This window comes from Pteropus vampyrus, unplaced genomic scaffold (assembly GCF_000151845.1).
Source record: "Pteropus vampyrus isolate Shadow unplaced genomic scaffold, Pvam_2.0 Scaffold67, whole genome shotgun sequence".
Lineage (NCBI taxonomy): Eukaryota > Metazoa > Chordata > Mammalia > Chiroptera > Pteropodidae > Pteropus > Pteropus vampyrus.
Genome location: NW_011888848.1, coordinates 3728650 through 3748657, shown reverse-complemented (window position 1 = coordinate 3748657; position 20008 = coordinate 3728650). Strand labels below are relative to the sequence as shown.

General features: G+C 36.6%; 2 protein-coding genes across 14 annotated transcripts in view; one reads left to right on the top strand and one right to left on the bottom strand.

Annotated features, from left to right (window-relative positions):
- Positions 1-10128, bottom strand: part of INTS12 (integrator complex subunit 12) — a 24531-nt gene extending 14403 nt beyond the window's left edge. Inside the window, exons 1-4 of one of the 9 annotated variants that reach the window (XM_023531370.1) lie at positions 9987-10093; positions 6307-6499; positions 5788-5878; positions 2041-2205 (exon numbers count right to left, since the gene is read on the bottom strand). In XM_023531370.1, the coding sequence (XP_023387138.1) occupies positions 2041-2196 (156 nt within the window). In that variant the 5' untranslated portion in view covers positions 2197-2205; positions 5788-5878; positions 6307-6499; positions 9987-10093. The other 8 variants (XM_011361481.2, XM_023531371.1, XM_023531372.1 and 5 more) reach the window with 8 other exon arrangements.
- Positions 10129-10130: 2 nt separating this feature from the next.
- GSTCD (glutathione S-transferase C-terminal domain containing) overlaps positions 10131-20008 on the top strand; it is a 120759-nt gene continuing 110881 nt past the window's right edge. The window contains exons 1-4 of one of the 5 annotated variants that reach the window (XM_023531367.1): positions 10136-10360; positions 11950-12007; positions 13399-13503; positions 19563-20003. In XM_023531367.1, coding sequence (XP_023387135.1) covers positions 19584-20003 — 420 coding nt within the window. In that variant the 5' untranslated portion in view covers positions 10136-10360; positions 11950-12007; positions 13399-13503; positions 19563-19583. Of the gene's footprint in view, positions 10361-11949; positions 12008-13398; positions 13504-19562; positions 20004-20008 lie in introns of all 5 variants that reach the window. The other 4 variants (XM_011361485.2, XM_023531368.1, XM_023531369.1 and 1 more) reach the window with 4 other exon arrangements.

Genomic DNA, 20008 nt, shown 5'->3' with positions numbered 1-20008 from the left:
GATTGGCAAACTGAGGCCTGTAGGCCAACTCTGGCCTACTGCATGTTTTTATAAATAAAGTTATATTATAATATAGTAATACTCACTCAATTATATATCATCTATGGCTGTCTTCATGCTATCATGGCAGGATTAGATAGTTGTGACAAAGACCACCTGGCCCACAACACTTAAAAAATTTACTATTTCATTCTTTTCAGAAAGTTTGGTGACCACTCATGTAGACTTAGGAAAGTGATGGGGAAAATGTTAACAATGAAGATCAAACTTAAAAGTGTATTGTGTCTGTAACATAAAAAATTGAAGACACAGTCTCACAATGTTTGAAAACTATTATGTAATTCAGCAAAGAAGCAGCTCAAGTCATCGATAGATGAGTTGAGTTCTAATTCCATTATTTCACATTTGACTCACTCATTGATGAAAATGAAAACATCAACCAATTTTTATGTTGGAACTACATTCCAAGAGCTGGCTGTTAGTGTTTACAAGCACACCACTGTTTCCAGGTGGCTCTTATGCATGCTAAAGTTTGAAAAACACTGGTATAAATCATTCTCACAATTCTAGAAATGGAAATGTTCAGCTGAAGGCTAAAATTAAATGAACCTGTGCTTTTTAAATACCTCCCAGAATATCTTCTCTGGCTAAGAAAGAGAAGTAACTTCCAGTTAGAAACCTAGGGGCAGCATGCTTTTAAATCACAACAAATTTTTTATATACTTTAACAGATGAACTTTCTTTTGTTTTAGAATCTCAAAATGCTGCTTCTTAAGTAATATTAGGTTTTTCTTATTTGGACAATACTAATACCAAGAGCAGAATGAACTTGGTAGTGTGTTTCATAGAGTTGTAGTAATTTGGTTGGTTTGAACTCACTGAACCTATCAGAATGAGAATGGTAGAAAAAAAGAGATCATAATGACTCTAATAGTCGATAAACAATAGAAAATCTTGAGAATATTAGAGCTAATGTTAAAATAAGACTGGGGGCAAAATATCACTGTTTACTTGAGGGCTGAGCTTGACATGTGGCCGTGTCTTGAGCTTGAAATTATGGATTAGACTGAGCTAGTCACACAGTTCTGTCTTCTCCTTTTCGGTTTGGTATCTAGGTCCACAGAACTGGGTGAGCTAGAGCTTTAGAAAGTTTTGAAAGAACGTCTTAGACGGTATTAGAGAATATAATAATAAGAGCTGTCCTTCTATTGTTTACCATGTATATACTACACTAGGTGACTTATATACTTTATCTCTTTTAATTTTAACAACTTTGCAAAGTATGTCTTATTATCCCATTTTACTAATAAAGAAACAGAGGCTGGGTGAAATGAAGCTATTATGTGCCTCTGTTTCCTTATTGTAAAATGAGGGAAATAAATAAGACTTATCTCAAAGTACTGTTATTACAATTAAAATGAATTATATGCATGTACCACTTAGAAAAGTATCTGGGACACAGTAAATGTTCAGGATATGTCATCTATTACCACACAACTAGTAAGAGATAAGCTGGGATTTAAAACAGGTGTTCTGGTTCCAAAATGTCTACTTTTTCACATAAAGCTGCTTGGTCACTTTGTATTATTGGGATAGGGGGTTATGCAGTTGTCATAATTTATCTATTTCCTCCTTAAATTATCCTATACATACTCGATTCACTTTGTTGCAAAATTCCTGTCCTTCTACTTCAAAACATTAGAAAATAATTACAAGTTACAGTTTTGTTCAGCAGCTTAAATAAAAACATTCTGATCATAAAGAATTTGAAATTAAAATATATCGTAAATAAGTGGGTTTCTATACACATAAAATAGTTGAACAGAATATCCTCCACTGTTATACTACTTTTCTAACTAAGTAGTATAACAGTTCTCTAAAAGCTTGAGGGAAGAAAAGCAAATTAAAGAATATAATTTCTTCATGCCACAGGAAAGATTATTTTGGCATAGAGACTGTTTTGAGATGGCCTAAATGTTAACACTGTACTACTACAGGCTTTACAAAATTCCCTCCAAGCTTTTTTATTCACATAGATACCTTTGGGGAAGGACGGTAACTTGAATCAATGCCCCGAGCCAAAGATTCATCAAGTAACGCTTTTAGCTTTTCAGCAGAATCCTTACTCTTTGAATGTAAGAAGCCTAGTGCTTTCAAAAAAATGGGATCAAGTTCCAAGTTCACAGTAGCAGCCATTGTAAACACCTGAAAGGAAAAAAAGGGGGGAGTAATTTAGAGACAATGAACAAAGTTTATCTATAATTTATTTTGTTTAGAACAAGTAATGCTGTGCACATGATACAAAATTCAAAATATCCGAATGGTTATTACAGATAAAAGTAAACTTCCTTTTATCTCTGACAAGCATTATCTAGTTCTTTCCTCCTGAAGCAAGAGTGTTACCAGTTTTTTGTGTATCCAGATCCAAGTTTTAATTCCAGATAAGCTACTCCCTACCACAGAGCCCTTCTTAATTCCATTTTAAAATATACACCACAGCTCAGTACACACGAACTTGACGTATTTAGGTCAAGTTTACTATATATGAAAATGTCTTCTCTCAAATCTTATTCCATGACAGAAAAAAAATTTAATGTGTGTGTATGGCGGGGAGAGGCAGAGTATCATAGGAGGACCATGGTTAGAGGATGCATTAGGTAATGAGCTATATAAAAGGTCACTAATGTAGCATTTACTTTGGTTATCTTTTTTTTTTATCTCCCAAGTCTTCATTCCCAATCTTGAATGCCTCAGAAAACATTTGAATGATAATCTTATATTGGATCACATTTAGTATTATCTCATGCCTTAACCTATTTTTAAAAAGGGAGGCCTCTGAGGGATGGTGCCATCTCTACTTAAAAAAACAAACAAACAAATATACATATAAATCTCCATCTCATAGGGACTGTGATAATGTTCTGTGTTCTAAGAAGCTTAAAAAATAGTAAAGACATACATCAAAAGCTTATGAAATTCCAAAACATTAAAAAATTTTGTTTCCCACTAATATCAATGCTATCATGTGGTTCTATCATTTTTTCAAATACTTCTCCAGGCAAGAAATATTAAAATAAAAATGTATAGTCTATGTTCAATCCTTTGATCAATATTCTACGGCTTGAAATTGTCTTCAATCCTCGAGGTTAATATTATAATAATGTACCACACTTGCACTGCTATAGTTAAGGATCTGTCAGCAGTTCCACAGTAATCTCTCATTTTCAGGGGTTTATAAAGCCATTAAAACTTGCTGTAGATTTAATTTTGGAATATGAAAGCTCAGCCTAAAAATGAATTTTGTTTATTCCTTCCCCATCTGCTTCCCCTTAATTCCTCTTCAACTTTGACAGGAAACACACACACACACACACATTCTACACTTTTTGAAAGTTTTAAAGAAGGTATTAGATATCTGATAGCCTCAAAATTACTATCAAATTCTATGCTCTACTAAAGTATCTGAATCACCCATGAGAGGAGTCCAAAGGCCAATACTAGAAGGAAAATGACTACCTCAGTTATATTAATAAGAATTTAACAAAAATTAAGAAGCAACCTCTGTCATTTCTTAAGACTATATTAACATATATGTCATCTATATATAATGATAGGTACAACAAGGTTATTTTTAAATTTACTCATGGGGCTGATCACCATTCATATTCTGAGAAAACAGCTCCTCTTTAAAGTGTCCATAATGAAAAGAGTAAACTTGCCACACTTCCTGAGTATACAAGGGGAACACGGCCTAGTCTCTCTATTGACCTAACTTTTTATAGCCAAAGAGCATAGTAGTTTACTTACCCAGAACAATGTTTTATAAAGTACCGACTGACTAAAGGATTGATACTTAGAAGAATCCTCATAATATACTAGAAAAACCATTACTTGAAATTTCTATGCTGAACAACGGAAGCAAAATATTTATTGTTATGTATTTCTATAATCACAAATTAAAGGTTTACATTACAGACGAGTGACATGAGTTGGCACCTACATGAACACCAACATGGAACACCAACTGGGACCTTGGAGTCAGCTCTTTCTATATGATTCTGTACTCATAAAATGAACCAGCTTTGTACCCCTGCCCTACATTACTAACATGTCCCTCTAGCCCAGTGGTTTCCACAGTAGAATACAAGGAGAAAAATAAGAGAATTTCTTTTTCTTTTTCTTTTTTTTATTAAAAAATAAACTATTAATATACAGTTAGAATAGTATATGCATATAACTGATAACTAAATACACATATGAAAGTGAGTTCAATTTTTTTATTCATGGAATACATGATAAGAAAAGTTTGGAGGCAACTGCTTAATAGCAAATTCTGGTTTCCCTTTCCCTATTCTATATACATCACAGCTCCTTTTATGTAAAAACCACTTTCTTGAAAATCTCTCCAATACTACATTTGATTCAGCCCTTCTCCCTCTCTACATTAACTTCATTGTTAGCAGGCCACAATTTTAGCATCTATATAGATATCTTCTATAACTTCCTTCACTCAGTTTTGATCTTCAACCCCAAGGAGCTTCATTGTCAGCCAGTAAGACTTGAAGCTTGTCACAACTATTTTTCTCTTTGACTAGAATCTTCCATCACTCTATCTCTTCCAATGCTTTGACCCAAGAACCTCTTTAGGGTGCCAAATGAATTTTTCTTTTCTTTTTTTTCATTTCTTTACCTCCATTACACCTGTGCTTTGACTTTATAGAGGCCTCCAGTTTTTTATTCCCTCCCTTTTCTCTTTATTGGCACCTTCTTGCTCCAACTTCTTTCACTCATCAAACAGAAAACAGTAGTTGGGCCTAAAATAAAACACTCATGGTTATGTGCTTTATCCTCTAGATTTTAGTTTTCTATCTTACGTTTCTTCCCCATTTTCTATTGCCTTCTCTGGTTTCTATTACTTCTCCTTTCTTACTGGCAAAAGTACATGTAGTGAGAGAAATATATTTTCCTTCTACTGAAGTCCTAAAGAAGTCAACAACTGTGGTGTAACTCTGTCAATTTATCTCCTTTATTATTTCCAAAAATATTTTCCTGCAGTTAGGCCAAATTGTGTTACTTCCATATGATTTCTTTCCTGAATATTCCAAATCCATGATGAAAATAGACTATCAAACAGCATTGTTATTGTAGATCAGAGTTCTAGAAAACAAAGTCCTAGGGTGTGTGTGTGTGTGTGTGTGTAGAGAGAGAGCAAGAGAGAGAGAAAGAGGCAGAGAGATGAAAGAAATGTAATGTTTTAAATGTAGGCTTAATTTAAAATCTAGGTATTGTTTTTAAAAAAAAGTTATAAAATTAATAATTACCACTTAAAAAATGTCAATGACCTAGCAAAGTAGAAGTGGAGCTGGTGAGAGGTGAATTCTTAGCTTATTCTAGGAATTGTCTATGACAAATGCATATAAACACCACAGAAATTCCTACTACTAAACAATGATCTATTTACTCCATCTCATTTCTTCATTTATTTGGCAGTATGTCATTTTACTTCCTATCTAGCTTATATGCCATGGTTCAGCCTTTCAAAAACTCTTCTAGTACTCTAAGCACACTTGTCCTATAGCCCTATAGTTTCATCTACTTTGTAGCCATCCATCCTGCTATCTACCTTCTCCCAGCATGCGCCCAAACTCTAAGTACTAGTGAGAATAATACACTCACACTCCGTATCTTCAGAGTTACCAACCTCATCTAGGTACTCAATACAACTTAGCAATTCTATCATGCTTCTCTAGTCAACTTACTTCCCCACTTTCTGCAAAGACCAGTTACCTTTCTCCATTTTCCTTGAAACTGCTTCTCTAGTTATCTTTCTCCATTTTCCTTGAAACTGTTTCTCTGTCTCAGTAGATGGCCTCACCTCCTTCACAGAGAAAACATAAGCTGTCAGAGAGGAACTACATCAACTTCCTGCCATATCTACAAACTTACTTGCATCCAACCTTTCCTCTTTCCCACCTGATAAATAGGAGGTTGGTGGCTCTCCATGTAATGCCACATGTACCTGGATCTAACTCTTCTTCCTTCCCCCTGGAACCCTGAGTTGTGGATTATTTACTATGTCTTCTTCACTGCCCCCGCCCTCACCCCAGTTTCTTTCTTCTTCCTGGCATCTTTTCACTGACATTTAAATATATTCAAGTCTCTTTTATCCTGTCTTCTTCATTTTATAGCAAAACCCTCAGACAGTCATCTACATTTTATACCTTCTACTTGTCTTTATTCTTTCTACTTATGCTGCATTTTCTGCAAATTGGCCTTTATTCCACCATTTCATGAAAAGGCTCTCACCAATGTATTCAGAGTCTGAGGCAAATATAATAAATACGTTTTTTCCTCTTACGTCGTTTTCAGTCTTTTTTGTAGATTCCTCCTAATCCACTTAAACAAAAATGAATTCTCCAAGGCTGGGTTCTTGTCTCACTCTAAATCTTCTCCTCAAAATGTATGCTCTGGATTAGCGGCATAGGCATTACCTGGGAACCTGTTAGAAATGCAAACTCTTGGTTTCTACCACTGGACCTGCTGAAGAAAAATTCTGGGAGTGGGGCCCAGAAATCTGCATTAAATCTTCCAGATGATTCTGGTTCACTCTAAAGTTTGAGAATTACTGTAGTAGACAATTTGATCTATACCCTTTGCCAGTAATTATAAATTTATCTCTCCAGCCCATGTGTCTCTTCCAAGATCTAACTGCTAGCTTGACCTGGATACATCACTAGTGCCTCCTACTCAACATGTCCTTAACAGAGCCACCTTCTTGTCTCTCTTCTTGTCTCCCTTCTCTTCTTGTCTCCCAACCAGTTCCTCCTCTAGTATTCCCTTTCTCAGATGATACTTACCCCATTGCTCCAGCCAGAAACCTGAGAATCAGTTTTAATTCCTCCCACTTCCTCAACTCCTGACTCCCATGTAATCACCAAGTCTCTTAAACATGTCTCAAATTCATCTACCTGTTTCAATCCTTACTACCAGCACCCTAAATGAAGCTACCATCATCCATTATCTGGCCCACTGTAATAGTTTAATTGGTCTCCCCACAGCTACTCTGGTCCCCCTCCAAATCTTTTCCTATCATCCCATTGCTTAAAATACTTCTTTCGCTTCTCACTGTCCAAAGGTTAAAGAACAAGATTCTTAACAAGGTCTCTAACTCCCTACATGATCTGGCAGTGCATGTAAAGCAGTTGGGATAGTACTTGGCACAGAGTACATGTTCATTAAATGTTACCTAGTGTTTCAGGCTATTCCCACTCTCTTTGTTGTAGCCGCATGACTTGTTTCAAGTCTTTCAATGTATCTTTCTTACCTCAGCACTTTAGTAGTGTCCCATCCTCTATCTGATTCATTCTTCAAGTCTCACTTTCTGAACAAATTCTTGCTGTTATATGGTCCCTAAACGTCCTGCACTCATTTTTAATAGTTACTACACTGTTAATTACGTGAACAGTGTGTGTCTTCTTTCTCACTAGAAAAAATTTCATGAGGGCCAGCACTGGGTTGGTTTTATCTATTGTTATAATGGCATGTCTAGCTGAGTGCCTGGCAGATAGCAGGTACTCAGTAAGGGCCGGCTAAGTAAATGCAGATTATCTGCTTCCTTTTTCAAAAAACTTTCTCCTCCTTGAGTTCTATCACATTCTGCTTTTCTGGTTTTCCTCTTCTATCTGTGACTAGTCTTTCTTTGGCTCATCTTCACATCCCTGTTGTTCTTGTTATTGACCAAGTATCTATCCCAGTCTACTTTCATTAGTTCTGGTACTAATTTATTCCCTGGTGATTCTTATGTATATCATGTTTTCAACTATCATCTCTAGGCCGATGATTTCATATGCTTATTCCTACTCCAATCTCTCTTAAATTTGAATCCCACATTTCCAATTGCTTAATAGACATGTCTGCTTGATTGCCCTAATAGTATCTCAAGTTCAGTTATGATTAAAATTCAGATTATGAATATCTTCCCCAAAAGTTCCTTGTCCTACAATTTCTTTCAATAAATAACACAACTCTCCATTAATCAGGTCCAAAGCCTAAATCTTTCCCTCACTGGGTCCTCTCCTAGTCCTTATATACAAACAATCAGCAGGCCTTTCCTGTGGATTCTAACATTTCTCACATTTGCACTCTGTTTTTCAATTCTATTGCTACTACTCAAATTCACACCTTATTAGCTTTTTTGTACTACAGTAATATTCTAGTTATTCTGTTGTCATGCTAACACTGTTGCCATGTTAATGCTCCTGAAAAAACATTTTTCTTTCTTTCTTTTTTTTTTTTAAATTTTCTTCTTCAAAAATTAAGGCTTCCCACTGTCTTCAACATATAACCCAATTTCTTGGCTGGCATTTAAGAAGATTCATTAACTGGCATAAAAACTTTAATTCTTTATCTTGATCTTCCTTACACCAGAGCCATTAGCTTGTTTTGCCAGTTCTACTCATTTTTTCTGTGACTGGGAAGCATTTTTAACCCTTTTTAGATTTCCAAATTCTATTGAGACCCTGTTCAAACACTACTTCTCATGAGGATTTTAGTTACAGCTGGTGTGTCTTTCTCCACCCCAAATACTACTAATAATTTCTCCCTCCAGCATATCTTGTAGTGCTTTCTCATGGAACTGGGGCTTTCTACCTTGAACCATACTCATTTTTAGCACAAGTGTTATATGCCCTATAAAACTCTGTGTACTTTAAGGGGAGAGTCTATATTTATCTTTTTGCCTATCGTTTTGCAACTCTGCAAAGTACCATAAAATAATGGCTATAAATTATTAAGCTATCAAAGTATAATGGCCCTTTCTCGCCTACACAATTTTGACCATTTTCAAAGTCCCTTCACAAAGAGCAACAAAACTCGTACCAATCAATGCCCCATCCCATTACCCCACAAATACCTAAACATCAAAAAGCAAAAGCAAAACAAAAACGCCTCTTTCATGACTGGAAACTTGTACGATGTTCCTATCTGCAGTGCTCATTTCCCAGTCCCTCCTCTGTTTTTAAATTCGCTAATCCCACGGGACTATAAACTCCATGAAAGAAGGGACTTTTTAAATTAATAGTTATACATACTTTGTGCTTGGAACTTGACAGGTACTTAAATATGTTTATTGAATGAGCTAGGTTTTTGTTGAAATAACACTCTAGAGCTTCTGTGATCTCTCCAACCAGAATTGGGTCTTCATATATAAATACATGCTTTCCCCGAGATCCCGTTTCCCACCCTACATGCAAATCTTAACAGAAGTCCAAAGTTGATCATCTCTACGTCCAAGACATGAGGAAAACTGAACTTACTCAAAGTGCAGAATTAGGGCTGACATCTCATAACGGATCTAGAAAGCTTTGCCCTTACGTCTTTGCAAGCTCTTGCATTCCTTTCTAATAAGCATCCTTTTAAACATTCTGCCCTTGTCATTCCTCCACTGAGTTCTTGGCCCTGGGCTACACTGATACCTTAGGGACACGTCAGGAAACGCAGGGCAGGCAAGAGGGACCCCGATTCCAAACCAAGCAAATGCCAGAGAACCTGAAAAGCGACAGCTGACGCTCAGAAAAAGAATGCCAACCTTTTGATCAAAGCATGATACACCAAAGGCCTAGCAAGGGTGAAGGTCCTCAAAAGGGAGCCCGAGAGAAGATGAGAGATGGAAAGAGGGAGCTGTACAGAGAAGTCGCCAAAACCTTCTGGGGAAGGTCTGAGACAGGGTTCCCAGGACTTAGCGTGTGGGGCTGTGTCGTCCTCCGTCCGCGTGCTCCAGCCCGCAACACCCTCGGAGGAAGCAGAGACCTCAATGAAAAGGGAGAGCGGTCATCCAGGGGCACGCGACCTCCGGCAAATTACGAGGTCTCCCCGTAGGGAGAGAGGAAACAAAGATCCCACGGAACTACTCTCCCACCTCATCCCTCGCGGAGGTCTCGAGCCTCCCAGAGGAGGCTGGGAGGGGGGGGTCGCTCGTCACAACTCACCGCTCCGCCCCGCTCCTCAGTCGGCTCCCTGTAGCCCCTTCCGAACCGGTCCCGGCACGAGCCAGCTCCGAGAGCAGGAAACAAAGGTTCCCGAAGCGAAGTCGAGGGGGAAACGTTTCGCTGTGCCCCGGTAGGAAGTGACGAAACTCCTCTTCTTCCGGTCCGCCGGATTATGAATGTCGGTCGGCGCGGCGGTTTCTCAGGCGTGCTGTCTGTTGTTTCTCTCCTAGTCTCCTTGGCAGTGAGTTGTTTACTGGCTAAGACTCCAGAAGCCGCCTCGGAATCCCGGCTCGGGCCGGACGCGAAGGCGCAGGGGGCTCGTGTCGCCGACACGCTCACGCACCCTCCCTGCCTGGCCGCGCCTCTGCGACCAGGTAAAGAGGGCGCTCGGGCCGCCGGCTCCGCAGTCCCCGCGACCCCAAGATGAATACTCCGGGGGCGACAGGGCTGACGATGCGGGGGAAGGGCAAAGACGTGGAATTAGTGTGCTGATCTCTCTACGCCCCTCCTTGGCCACAGCTTTTGAGGATGCGCGTGGAGGGCTCCCGGCCCTTCTTAGTTTCCCAGGGCCAACTCCCATGGCTGGTGTGGGGAATGGAGCAGCTTCTATTTGTAGGGGTCGGGGTCGTTTGCCGTTTGCTGTTAAGCGTAATTTTAAGAACTCTTGGGTCACGCTTTAACTTTTTTTCTCTTTGGCACTTAGTTTTCCATTCCAGCCCTTCCTGATTGGAGAAAGCAGTTCCGTGTGCATACTGCTTAACAGTTGCTCCGAAAGACTTTCTTCCTTTGGGGCTATTTGCTTCTGTCACACCATCAATATTTCACTTCGGTTTTCAACTTCTGTAGAAAGTTTAATTTGCATGAAAATTGCGTTGGCTCCAAAAAACGTTTACTAATACAAGTACTTCCCAAACCAACTCTCTACCTGGTTTTGGGACGAGGTGACTTGTTTTCTACGTTGTTGTTGTTGTTTTATTCTGACTTCCAGGATCCCTTAATGCCACAATCCCTATCCTTGTCGTAAATTCTTGAATGTCAAGGAAATGCCAGCATTTAATAATATATCTTGTGCTAAACAACTGTTAAAATAGGGAGAGTACCTCTACTTCTCTAATCTTATCTGTAGAAAGTGTTTAAATGAGAAAAGTGCAAAAGCCGGCAAGGATTAATGATGTGACAATTTAAAACATGTAAACATAATCACTTAAATATTGTAAAAATAAATCATTTGTAATAAATACAACCGAGTGATTTGCTGTCATATTTAATAAAACATTAAGCTATGAGAGTTGTTTTATTATTTTTTTTAACTTCCCGGTGCGGAATATACACTACTGAGGATTGCCTTAAGCGTACTCATCTCGTTATTTGAAATTGTGTTTGAGCTATAACTGAAGGCATCATTTTAATAGGTCTCATTTCAAAAATAAGTCTGTGAAAAAATCAGCGAGATTTGAGAATCATCTGTTCTTTTATTTTATGTTTTTTTAACTTCCACTTGTTTGCCTGCTTTAAACAGGATTCGAACTTCTTAAGCCGTGGGCCCACGAGTCTTTTTTTTAATCGGTGTTTACTTTGTAGCTTTTGTATTATTTGCGATTTGAAATAAGAAATACTGAGTATCTAGTTGGCCTTTCTGACAGCAACAATTTAGCAGACTTTGAAACAAATTCTGAGGCCTGTCAACTAAAACATTTGTAATATACACAGTTCTTTAGTATACGTTGTTTTCATCTTCAAGTTTTCAAAGCAGCCTGCTGAATTCTGTTCTGGTTAGTGCTTGGAATGCAAGGATTTAGACCATTTTTAGATCATGACAAGTAGAAGTATAGTTTTCTCTGGGGATTCAGTAATTTTATTTCAGCCTTGCTGATATTTCTGACATGTCAGCATTTCATGTTGTGAATCCCTATTAATTATGAGGTCAGGCTTAACTACAAGCATTATGATTCTATGGCAACAGATGATTCCCTGATTCTCCAGAGAAAAGATGACACACTTCCCTTATGGCTAAGGTTACGGTAAGCTTTTTTACTTTTAAACCCTTCCCCCCGCCCCCCTTCTTGCCCAGATAAGAAAACAGCTAATTTTAATTGTAGAATTTTGTCCTCTAGGACTTAACTGTATATAGTCCCACATTACATAATGTAATGAGCACTGAAATAGCTCAAGTTTTTTTCTTTCCTATGTTAATCTTTAATGTATAAGATAATGTTTAAGATTAGATAGCAGTTAGACTGCTATCTAACTTTGTAAGGGCGGGTTTTTAAAAAAATCTATGTAATTGCAAGAAAATAGGGTGAGATTTGCAACCAAATAGTATTATTTTGTGAAATATATAAAACAAGCTAAATTCTAATAGCCATAATGTTGAGCATTTGATATAGCAGGAAATTTAAATGGGTTTAAGTCTTAATCTCTAAGAATAATAACAGATTGTAATTTTTTCATACTCATAAACTATGGAGCTATTTATTTTATACAATATAAGCAGTTAATACACATGTGAACTTAGGTTTTCACACTTATAGTCTACCATTTTGTGACTCCCTGGCTTTCATTCAGCCTCAGTAATAGATTTTTTTTTCAGTATTTGGGGTGGAATACTTTTCCAATTTGACATGAACTGCTTACCTTTCCTGAGAAGTTTGGAAATATAAAGCATAATTTGGGGCTTGTCCATCAAAAATTTGTGTATTTTAATAGTATGACTGGATAAGGATTTTTAGGATATGTTATAAATGAATAATAATAGCTAATATTTATTTAGGGGCTTACTAATGTAATAGACATTGTTCTGTTCTCACAACACAATACATGAGAAATGCTGTTATTGTTGTTCCCATTTTATAAGTGAGGAAACTAAAGCACAGAAATGTTTTATATTATTACTAAATATCAGGACCAGGATTTGAACAGGGTTAGTCAGCTCCAGAATCTAGGCTTTTATCCATTACTTTGTAGTTCTTGATATATAAATATTCTACTTGCTAAGTAAGTATATAGAATCTAGTTAGATTCCTAGTTCTCTTGCCTGAATATCAATATGCATAAAAACTTCTAAGCTTTCTTTACCAACATGTTTGGATGGACTCTCTTCTTTTTCCAGCTCAACTCACAAAGATGATCTTGTTTCTTCATTTTAATTTATACATTGATGGTTCTTAAAATAGATTTATTCATCTGGAAGAGAAGAATGAGGTTCATGGTGTACCAAGACTACAGTTCTCAATAGTATTCTCATTACAGTGATTACTGATATTCATTTATGTACATTCATTCATTTATTTATCCCGTGAACTACATTTTGAGTACTGTTAAGCATTGGAGATATAACTTCAGGTAAGAAGTGCCATAAAGTAAAAGAAAGGATAAGGGATTAGCAAGTGATGGGAGTGCTTTTTCAATTCAGGTTGCCAAGAGAGGCTGCTCCCAGTTAATATTCAGAGACCTCCATGAAATGAAGGAGCAAACAATGTGAATATCTTGAAGAAGAGCATTCTAGGCAGAGGGAACTGTAAGTACAAAATTTTCAAGTGGGCACGTTCCTGACATCTTCCAAGAACAGCAAGGAGAACTGGCTAGAGAGGAGTGAGCAAGAGGCAGGAGGGGGTAGGAGATGAGGTCAGAAAAGGATAGTGGGGGTCACATCAGGCCCTATAGGCCATGGTAGGAAATTTGGATTTTATTCTAAGTGTGCTGAGGAGCCATTGGATGGTTGTGAGCAGGGGACATATCAATAGTCAGATCACCCTGACTATTGTTAGAGCATTGACAATTGTGTGATTAGTGGAGGAAAATTGTTAATAGGCTTTTACAGTGGTCTTTGTAAGAGCTCATGATGACTTAGATTAAGGTGATAATGGTAGAAGTGCTAAATTGGCTTTGACATATATTTCAAAGTTAGAAATAGTAGGTTATGAGCGAGAGTAAAAGGAGTTGAGTGAGACTTCAGTGTTATGGGCCTTGTGAATGGTGTTGCCATTTTACCAAGAAGGGGACTACTAAGGGAAGAGGAACAGTTGTAGAAAAATGTCCAAGCTGAGATGTCAGGTAGGATATAGGAGTCTGAATTTCACTGGAAAGGATGTAGATGAGATAAACGTAGGAGTTATGGGGATATTTAAACCTATGGCAATGGAGACCACCTAGAAACAGAGCAATTATATCGTGAGTTGTTGGCACATTAGTGGGTCATGAAATCAATTTAGTGAGTGCCAGCCAGCATTTATAAACAAAAAAAAAGCACAGTAAAAAATATCATATGTTCCATGTAGTCGGATATTTCTACATAATCCTTTTGTTTCAGTTTTATTCAGTGTATAATGAGTTATATTATAAAATGTATTTCTTGTGGGGCATGATCAAAAGTTTGAATGCCAGTCCTCAGGAGTGAATATAGATTGAGAATAGGGCAAAGCACTGAGCCAAGGGTCACTATAGGTCTGAGGAGGATCCAATAAAGGGGAGTCAGGAAGGAACTCTCAAAGCACTTAATCCAGTACTGAGAGTGTTCAAATTACTCTGCCTTTAGAACAGAGGGTTTTTTTGTTTTGTTTTGTTTTTTTAAATCAAGGATTACTAAGACCAGGACAATTGCTTAGACTAACATAATTTCTGATGGTTTTCACTTTCGTGAAGCTGTGTGTGTTAAGTGCTGTTCAGTCGGTTCCAACTCTTGGTGGCTCTGTGAATGGTGATGTCCACAGTGCCCTTTCTCAACAGCCCTGTTTGGCTCCTAGAGACTCACATCTATGGCTTCTTTTATGGAGTCAGTCCATCTCATAATTGGTCTTCTTCTTCTCCTATTGCCTTCTGTTTTTCCCAGCATTATTGTCTTTTCCAGACAATCCTGCTGTATGATATGCCCAAAGTAGGGCAGCCTCAGTTTTGTCATTTTTGCTTCCAGCGGTGTTTCAAGCTTAATTTACTCTAGCACTTAATTTGTTCATCTTCCTGGCAGGCCAGGGTAGAGCGCTTCTCCAATGCCACATTTCAAATGAATCATTTTTTCCCCTATCAGTCTTCTTCACTGTCCAACTTGTGCATCCATACATAGTAATTGGGAATACGAGGGTGTGGATGACCTTAGCTTTGGTTTCTAACGGCACATCTTTGCTCTTGGTGATCTTTCCTAATTCTTTCATTGCTGCCCTTCCAGTTCTCAGCCTTGTCTTGGTTTTTTGACTGTAGTCGTCATTTGAATTGATGACTAACCAAGGTCACCAAGCAAAATCTTTAAGTTTGTCTTCATTGTCTGTTAAATTATGTATTTCTCCTATAGTCATGATTTATATCTTCTTGATGTTTCGAATGTAGTCCCGCTTTGGAATTTTCTTCTTTCACATTCATCAAAAGTTGTTTCAAATCATTGCTCTTTCTGCCAGTAAGATGGTGTCATCTGTATATCTTATATTACTGATATTTCTTCCATCAATTTTCACTCCTTCCTCTGAGTCTAGCCCAGTTTTTGGTATGTGTTCTGAGTTCAGATTAAACAAATAGGGAGTAAAATGCACACTTATCAGACACTTTTGGAAAATGGGAAACTGAAATTGTTGCAGCAATACAATTGCAATATGCTTCAATTTATGAAATTCTACATTTATAAAGCAGTGCTATTTATATTAGAAAAATACCTATTCTTGAATGTTTTCAAATAATATAGATTCAATTAATGCTTGTAGATTGATATACAGTTCTCATCCATGTAATGGGAGTAAAATGTACTTTTTTTTTGTTGCAGTTATGCACTTTTTGTTATTATGTAATCTATAACATTTATTTATTATGTAATATTTAGTTGTCATAAATCCAGACTTGACTTTTGAGCATAAAACTTTCAAACTTTTTTTTCAGCTTCTGGAGAAATATGCTTATTTTAATATTTTAACATTTATTGTATTTCCACATCTCTGTCATTACCTATATATTTGATATAGGTTTCGTTAGAGAATTAGAGAGAGATATTGGTATAGATACACATACACACATACACACATGCATGGAGTAAAGTAGTAAAGTGGTTTTAGATAAGAAAACACCTATAAAAATCATTTCCCTTTTCATATGTGAAGTGTTTCAATTTATCAACACCAAGATGTTAACTAGAATAAAAATGCAAAAAAGTCTAAATGCTTAAAATATTAAACCTCTGACTACTTAAGTTGTTTGAAATATCTTTGAAGATTCCCAAGTAATAAAACCAAGGCTTAAATATTTTCCTTTTACCTACTTATTCCCTCTGCAACATTCCCAAGCAAACTGTCATGTCCAGAGAAGAGATGCACGCTCCATTAATTCTGTTTGGCTCCTAAAGTTTGTGGTTTTGTCTGCTGCTTTCTCACTTTGTTTCAAGAGTAGTTGCAAGGTGGCACCTGTCAAAGCTGAGAAAGAGCGCATGATGCTACTTCTGTGCTTGGCAGGAATGTAATATGGATAACAAGGGCTGTGCCCCAGAAGCCCTGGAGACCCAGAAGATGATTCCACAGGACCTACCTTTTTAAAGCTAATGATGTAAAATTAGTAACTAAAATTCTCTAGGTAGAAATGGAGAAGAAAAAGAGGAGTTTCTTTTGCCAATGGTATTTGTAAACTTTAAGCAAAAACTCTGTTCTTTGTTGAAAAAGACATAGTACAAGCTAAAAACATATCAAATTTGTACAAGTTTGCTAATACTTACTATTATTTTGAGATTAGATTAGTACTTAATGGGGAGAAATTGCCCCAGGAGAGTCATTTTTTATTTTAACTCCAAGATTGTTAAGTAACATTTTTAATCTCCCAGGAAAAAAAATCAACATCTATATTGAAAAAAATAAATTTTGTTAAGAATCTACAGTACTTTGCATTTTCTCTCGGGCATCTTATTAATTTTTAGATATCTCCATGGGCAGGTTATTGCTATTCTATCTCATTGACATTTAGTATTTATTAAGTATTCAGAGAGAGAATAGTTTGTAGACTATGTAAAAGCCTATTCTCAAGATTCTTAAGGAAAGTGGCAAATATATATATTTGTATGTGTGTGTGTATATATATATATATATATATATACACACATATACATATATACTCACACCTTAATTTTAAAAAGTCTTTCTACATATCCTAAATCAAAAGCTGTAACATGACATTGTTTTCAGTTTTGTTTTGTTTTTTTAAGTGGTAGGTCTAGTCTCATAATTACTGTTTCCTAGACTGCTGAGCAAATGAAATCGGCCACACTTTCTTTCAGATCTGTCTGGAAGCTCTTAGAGATCTTCTTCCTAGTATGCCACTGTCCTAAGAGAGAGTTAAGAGGATTGGTAAATTGATCAGCAATAGATTTACAGAGGGCAAACTCAAAGAGACTGTCAATTTCCTAGAAAATGGTTTCTTTTGCCTGCGGCCTTTAATAAACACCATTTAACATTTTGTTTTAAAATCACCTCTAGGTTTTTTTTTTAAAAAAAGGTAATTAAGGTCAGCAAGAAAATAGTTTCATGATTTAAAAAGTTGTTGCTTATTTTACATGAAATAACTTCCCCCTAAATAACCTTTTAGAGAAGTAAAATCATGGTGCTTTTATGTTTTAATAAAAGAAATATAAAATAAAACGGTAGTGATTATTTGCATTATCAAGAGATTGTCTAAGACAGTATCTTACTAGTTATATCCCTTTGTTATAATGGATTATTATCTCTAATAAAAAAGTTGAGGACCAAAAAGCTTAAAAAGTATTTGACTATTTGCTTTCGATTAAAAAAAAAATCTAAGGAATTTAGAATATTAAGGAAATTTAATATATTGAAGATTTCCTAAAATTTGGTACTCTAATATTATAAATACACTTAAAAGAGTTACATGTGTACTTTTTAAAGGCTTTTAAAATAATTTTCCTCTAATAATACCATATTCTTATTACTGCATACTTCCATGGTGAATGCTTTTAAATAGTGCCATCTAGTGTCAATTTGGAATTATGATTTATGGATTAGAACATGGGGAATTTTAGATCCAGGATGTATATAAATCAAACGAAAGTTATGGTAATTGACAAAAGTCTTAAGGATTATGACTTGAATAATTTGACCTCAAAATTGTATATGTTTGCCTCTTTAAAATAATCAGTGTGTATATTCATCCATGCATTCATTCAATAAATACTTCTTGATTTCATATATATAGCAGACCCTGTTTTAGGCATAGCAGTGAACAAAACAGAATTTCTACTCATGGAACATTTTAATTTAGACAGACAAAACAAATATATAACATGTTACAACAGTAATAAATGCTATGAAGAAAAGCAGAGAAGGGGATAGAAAGATTTTCAGGGAAGGTGGGGGTTGGGATTTGCAATTTAAATATGGTAGCCAGGAAAATCTCAGTAATAGGTTGATATTTGAATAAATACCTGAAGGAGATGAGGGCAGTGTTTCAGGTACTGGAACTCTCAAGTGCAAAGGCCCTGAGGTAGGAATGTACCTAATTACCTTAGGGGAATAACAAGCCACTTTGGCTGGAGCAGTGAGCGATAAAGAGAGTTGAGTTGATGAAATGAACTCAGAGACAGAAAGGATTAGATCAAAGAGATATTTGTAGGCCATTGTAGGAACTTCGCCTTTTCTCTGAGTAGGAAGACATTGGAGAGTTAAGCAGAGCGGTGACATAATCTTACTTCATTTTAGACAGTATCGCTTTTGCTGTTACGTTGAGAATAGACTAGAGGGGGAGGTGAGCTGGAAAGTAGGGTTAGGAGGCAAATGTTGTAATTGAGAAGAGAGGTGCCTTGGATTGTAATGAGAGCAATGACAGTGGTTTGAAATGGTCAGATTCTGGATCTGTTGTTGGTGGAGGTCAAATAAGTTTTTAATGCAATGGTTATAGAGGTTTGAAAGAAAAGAGTAAACAATAATGACTCCCCAGGTTTTGGGCCTGAGCAGCTGGAAGGATGGTGTTCTATAAACGAAGAATGGAAAGGTACATTAGGAGCAGATTTGGGGGTGGGGACCTTGATTTTGGCCATGTTAACTTTGAGATATCTCAGCCATCAACATCTAAGTTATGAGGAAATTCAAATATTTTCTGTTGTGATTCGGCATGCAATAGCTCATCACGTATCAAAACCCACTTTACAAGAATTCATTTTTCATGGGGGAGTAAATATATCTCCCCTGATTTTTATATTGCAGGGACATAAAACAGAAACAGTGCTGGAGGACTAGCATTGTCAAAGCTTCTCAAGGCTATTATTCCTAGACAGCTCTCAGTATTCTTGATTATTTCTTATTTTCCATTCTATTCATTTCTTGTTCTCACTTCTAGTGAGACCTTAAAGTACTTGATTGGGAGGATTCTATTACAAAGTGTCCGAGCTTGCTCATTTTAAAGGAGCTGGGTGTAAAATCACCTGTAAGTCTAGTTAATTGCATAGGGTGGACATTTTTCCTTTGGAAGCTATTTATTCAGTCCAGGAACAAATTCTTGTAGAATTGTATCTATCACAAATCCTTGCTGATTTTTAGAACAGGCTTTTTTAGCTTCTAAATTATTTTAATCTAAGGCTTATAACCACTTTGCTTTATGCTTCAGGTGACCCGATGAAAGAAGAAAATGAAAGGCATTAAGAAAAGCCTTACAGAGGAATATCTATACCTGGACTTTTCTCACCAAAAAGAAGGATGCATCTTTCCACTTCATACATCTGTAACTTTATTTTTGTTGTCTTACTGTGACTGTAAAATCTTCAAAGTTTGCTTAGTTCTCACCAGAGAAAGTACAGATATTCCACTACTTAAAAATATACTGTCCCAGGATGTTGAAATACAGATTATTTCAAGGCAGGAGCTTCCACCGATAGTCCAGAGTTGCTGTTTACCTGCAATAGTAGAAAGACCAGAAGATTTCTGTAGAGCGGGACTAGCTGTTGTACTGAGATACATCATCCAGAAATCATATGAAGCAGATCCCTCAAAGAAGGAAATTTTGGAACTTCTGGGCTTTAAGAAGACTTGCTTGAAAGCCTGTGCTGAAGTAAG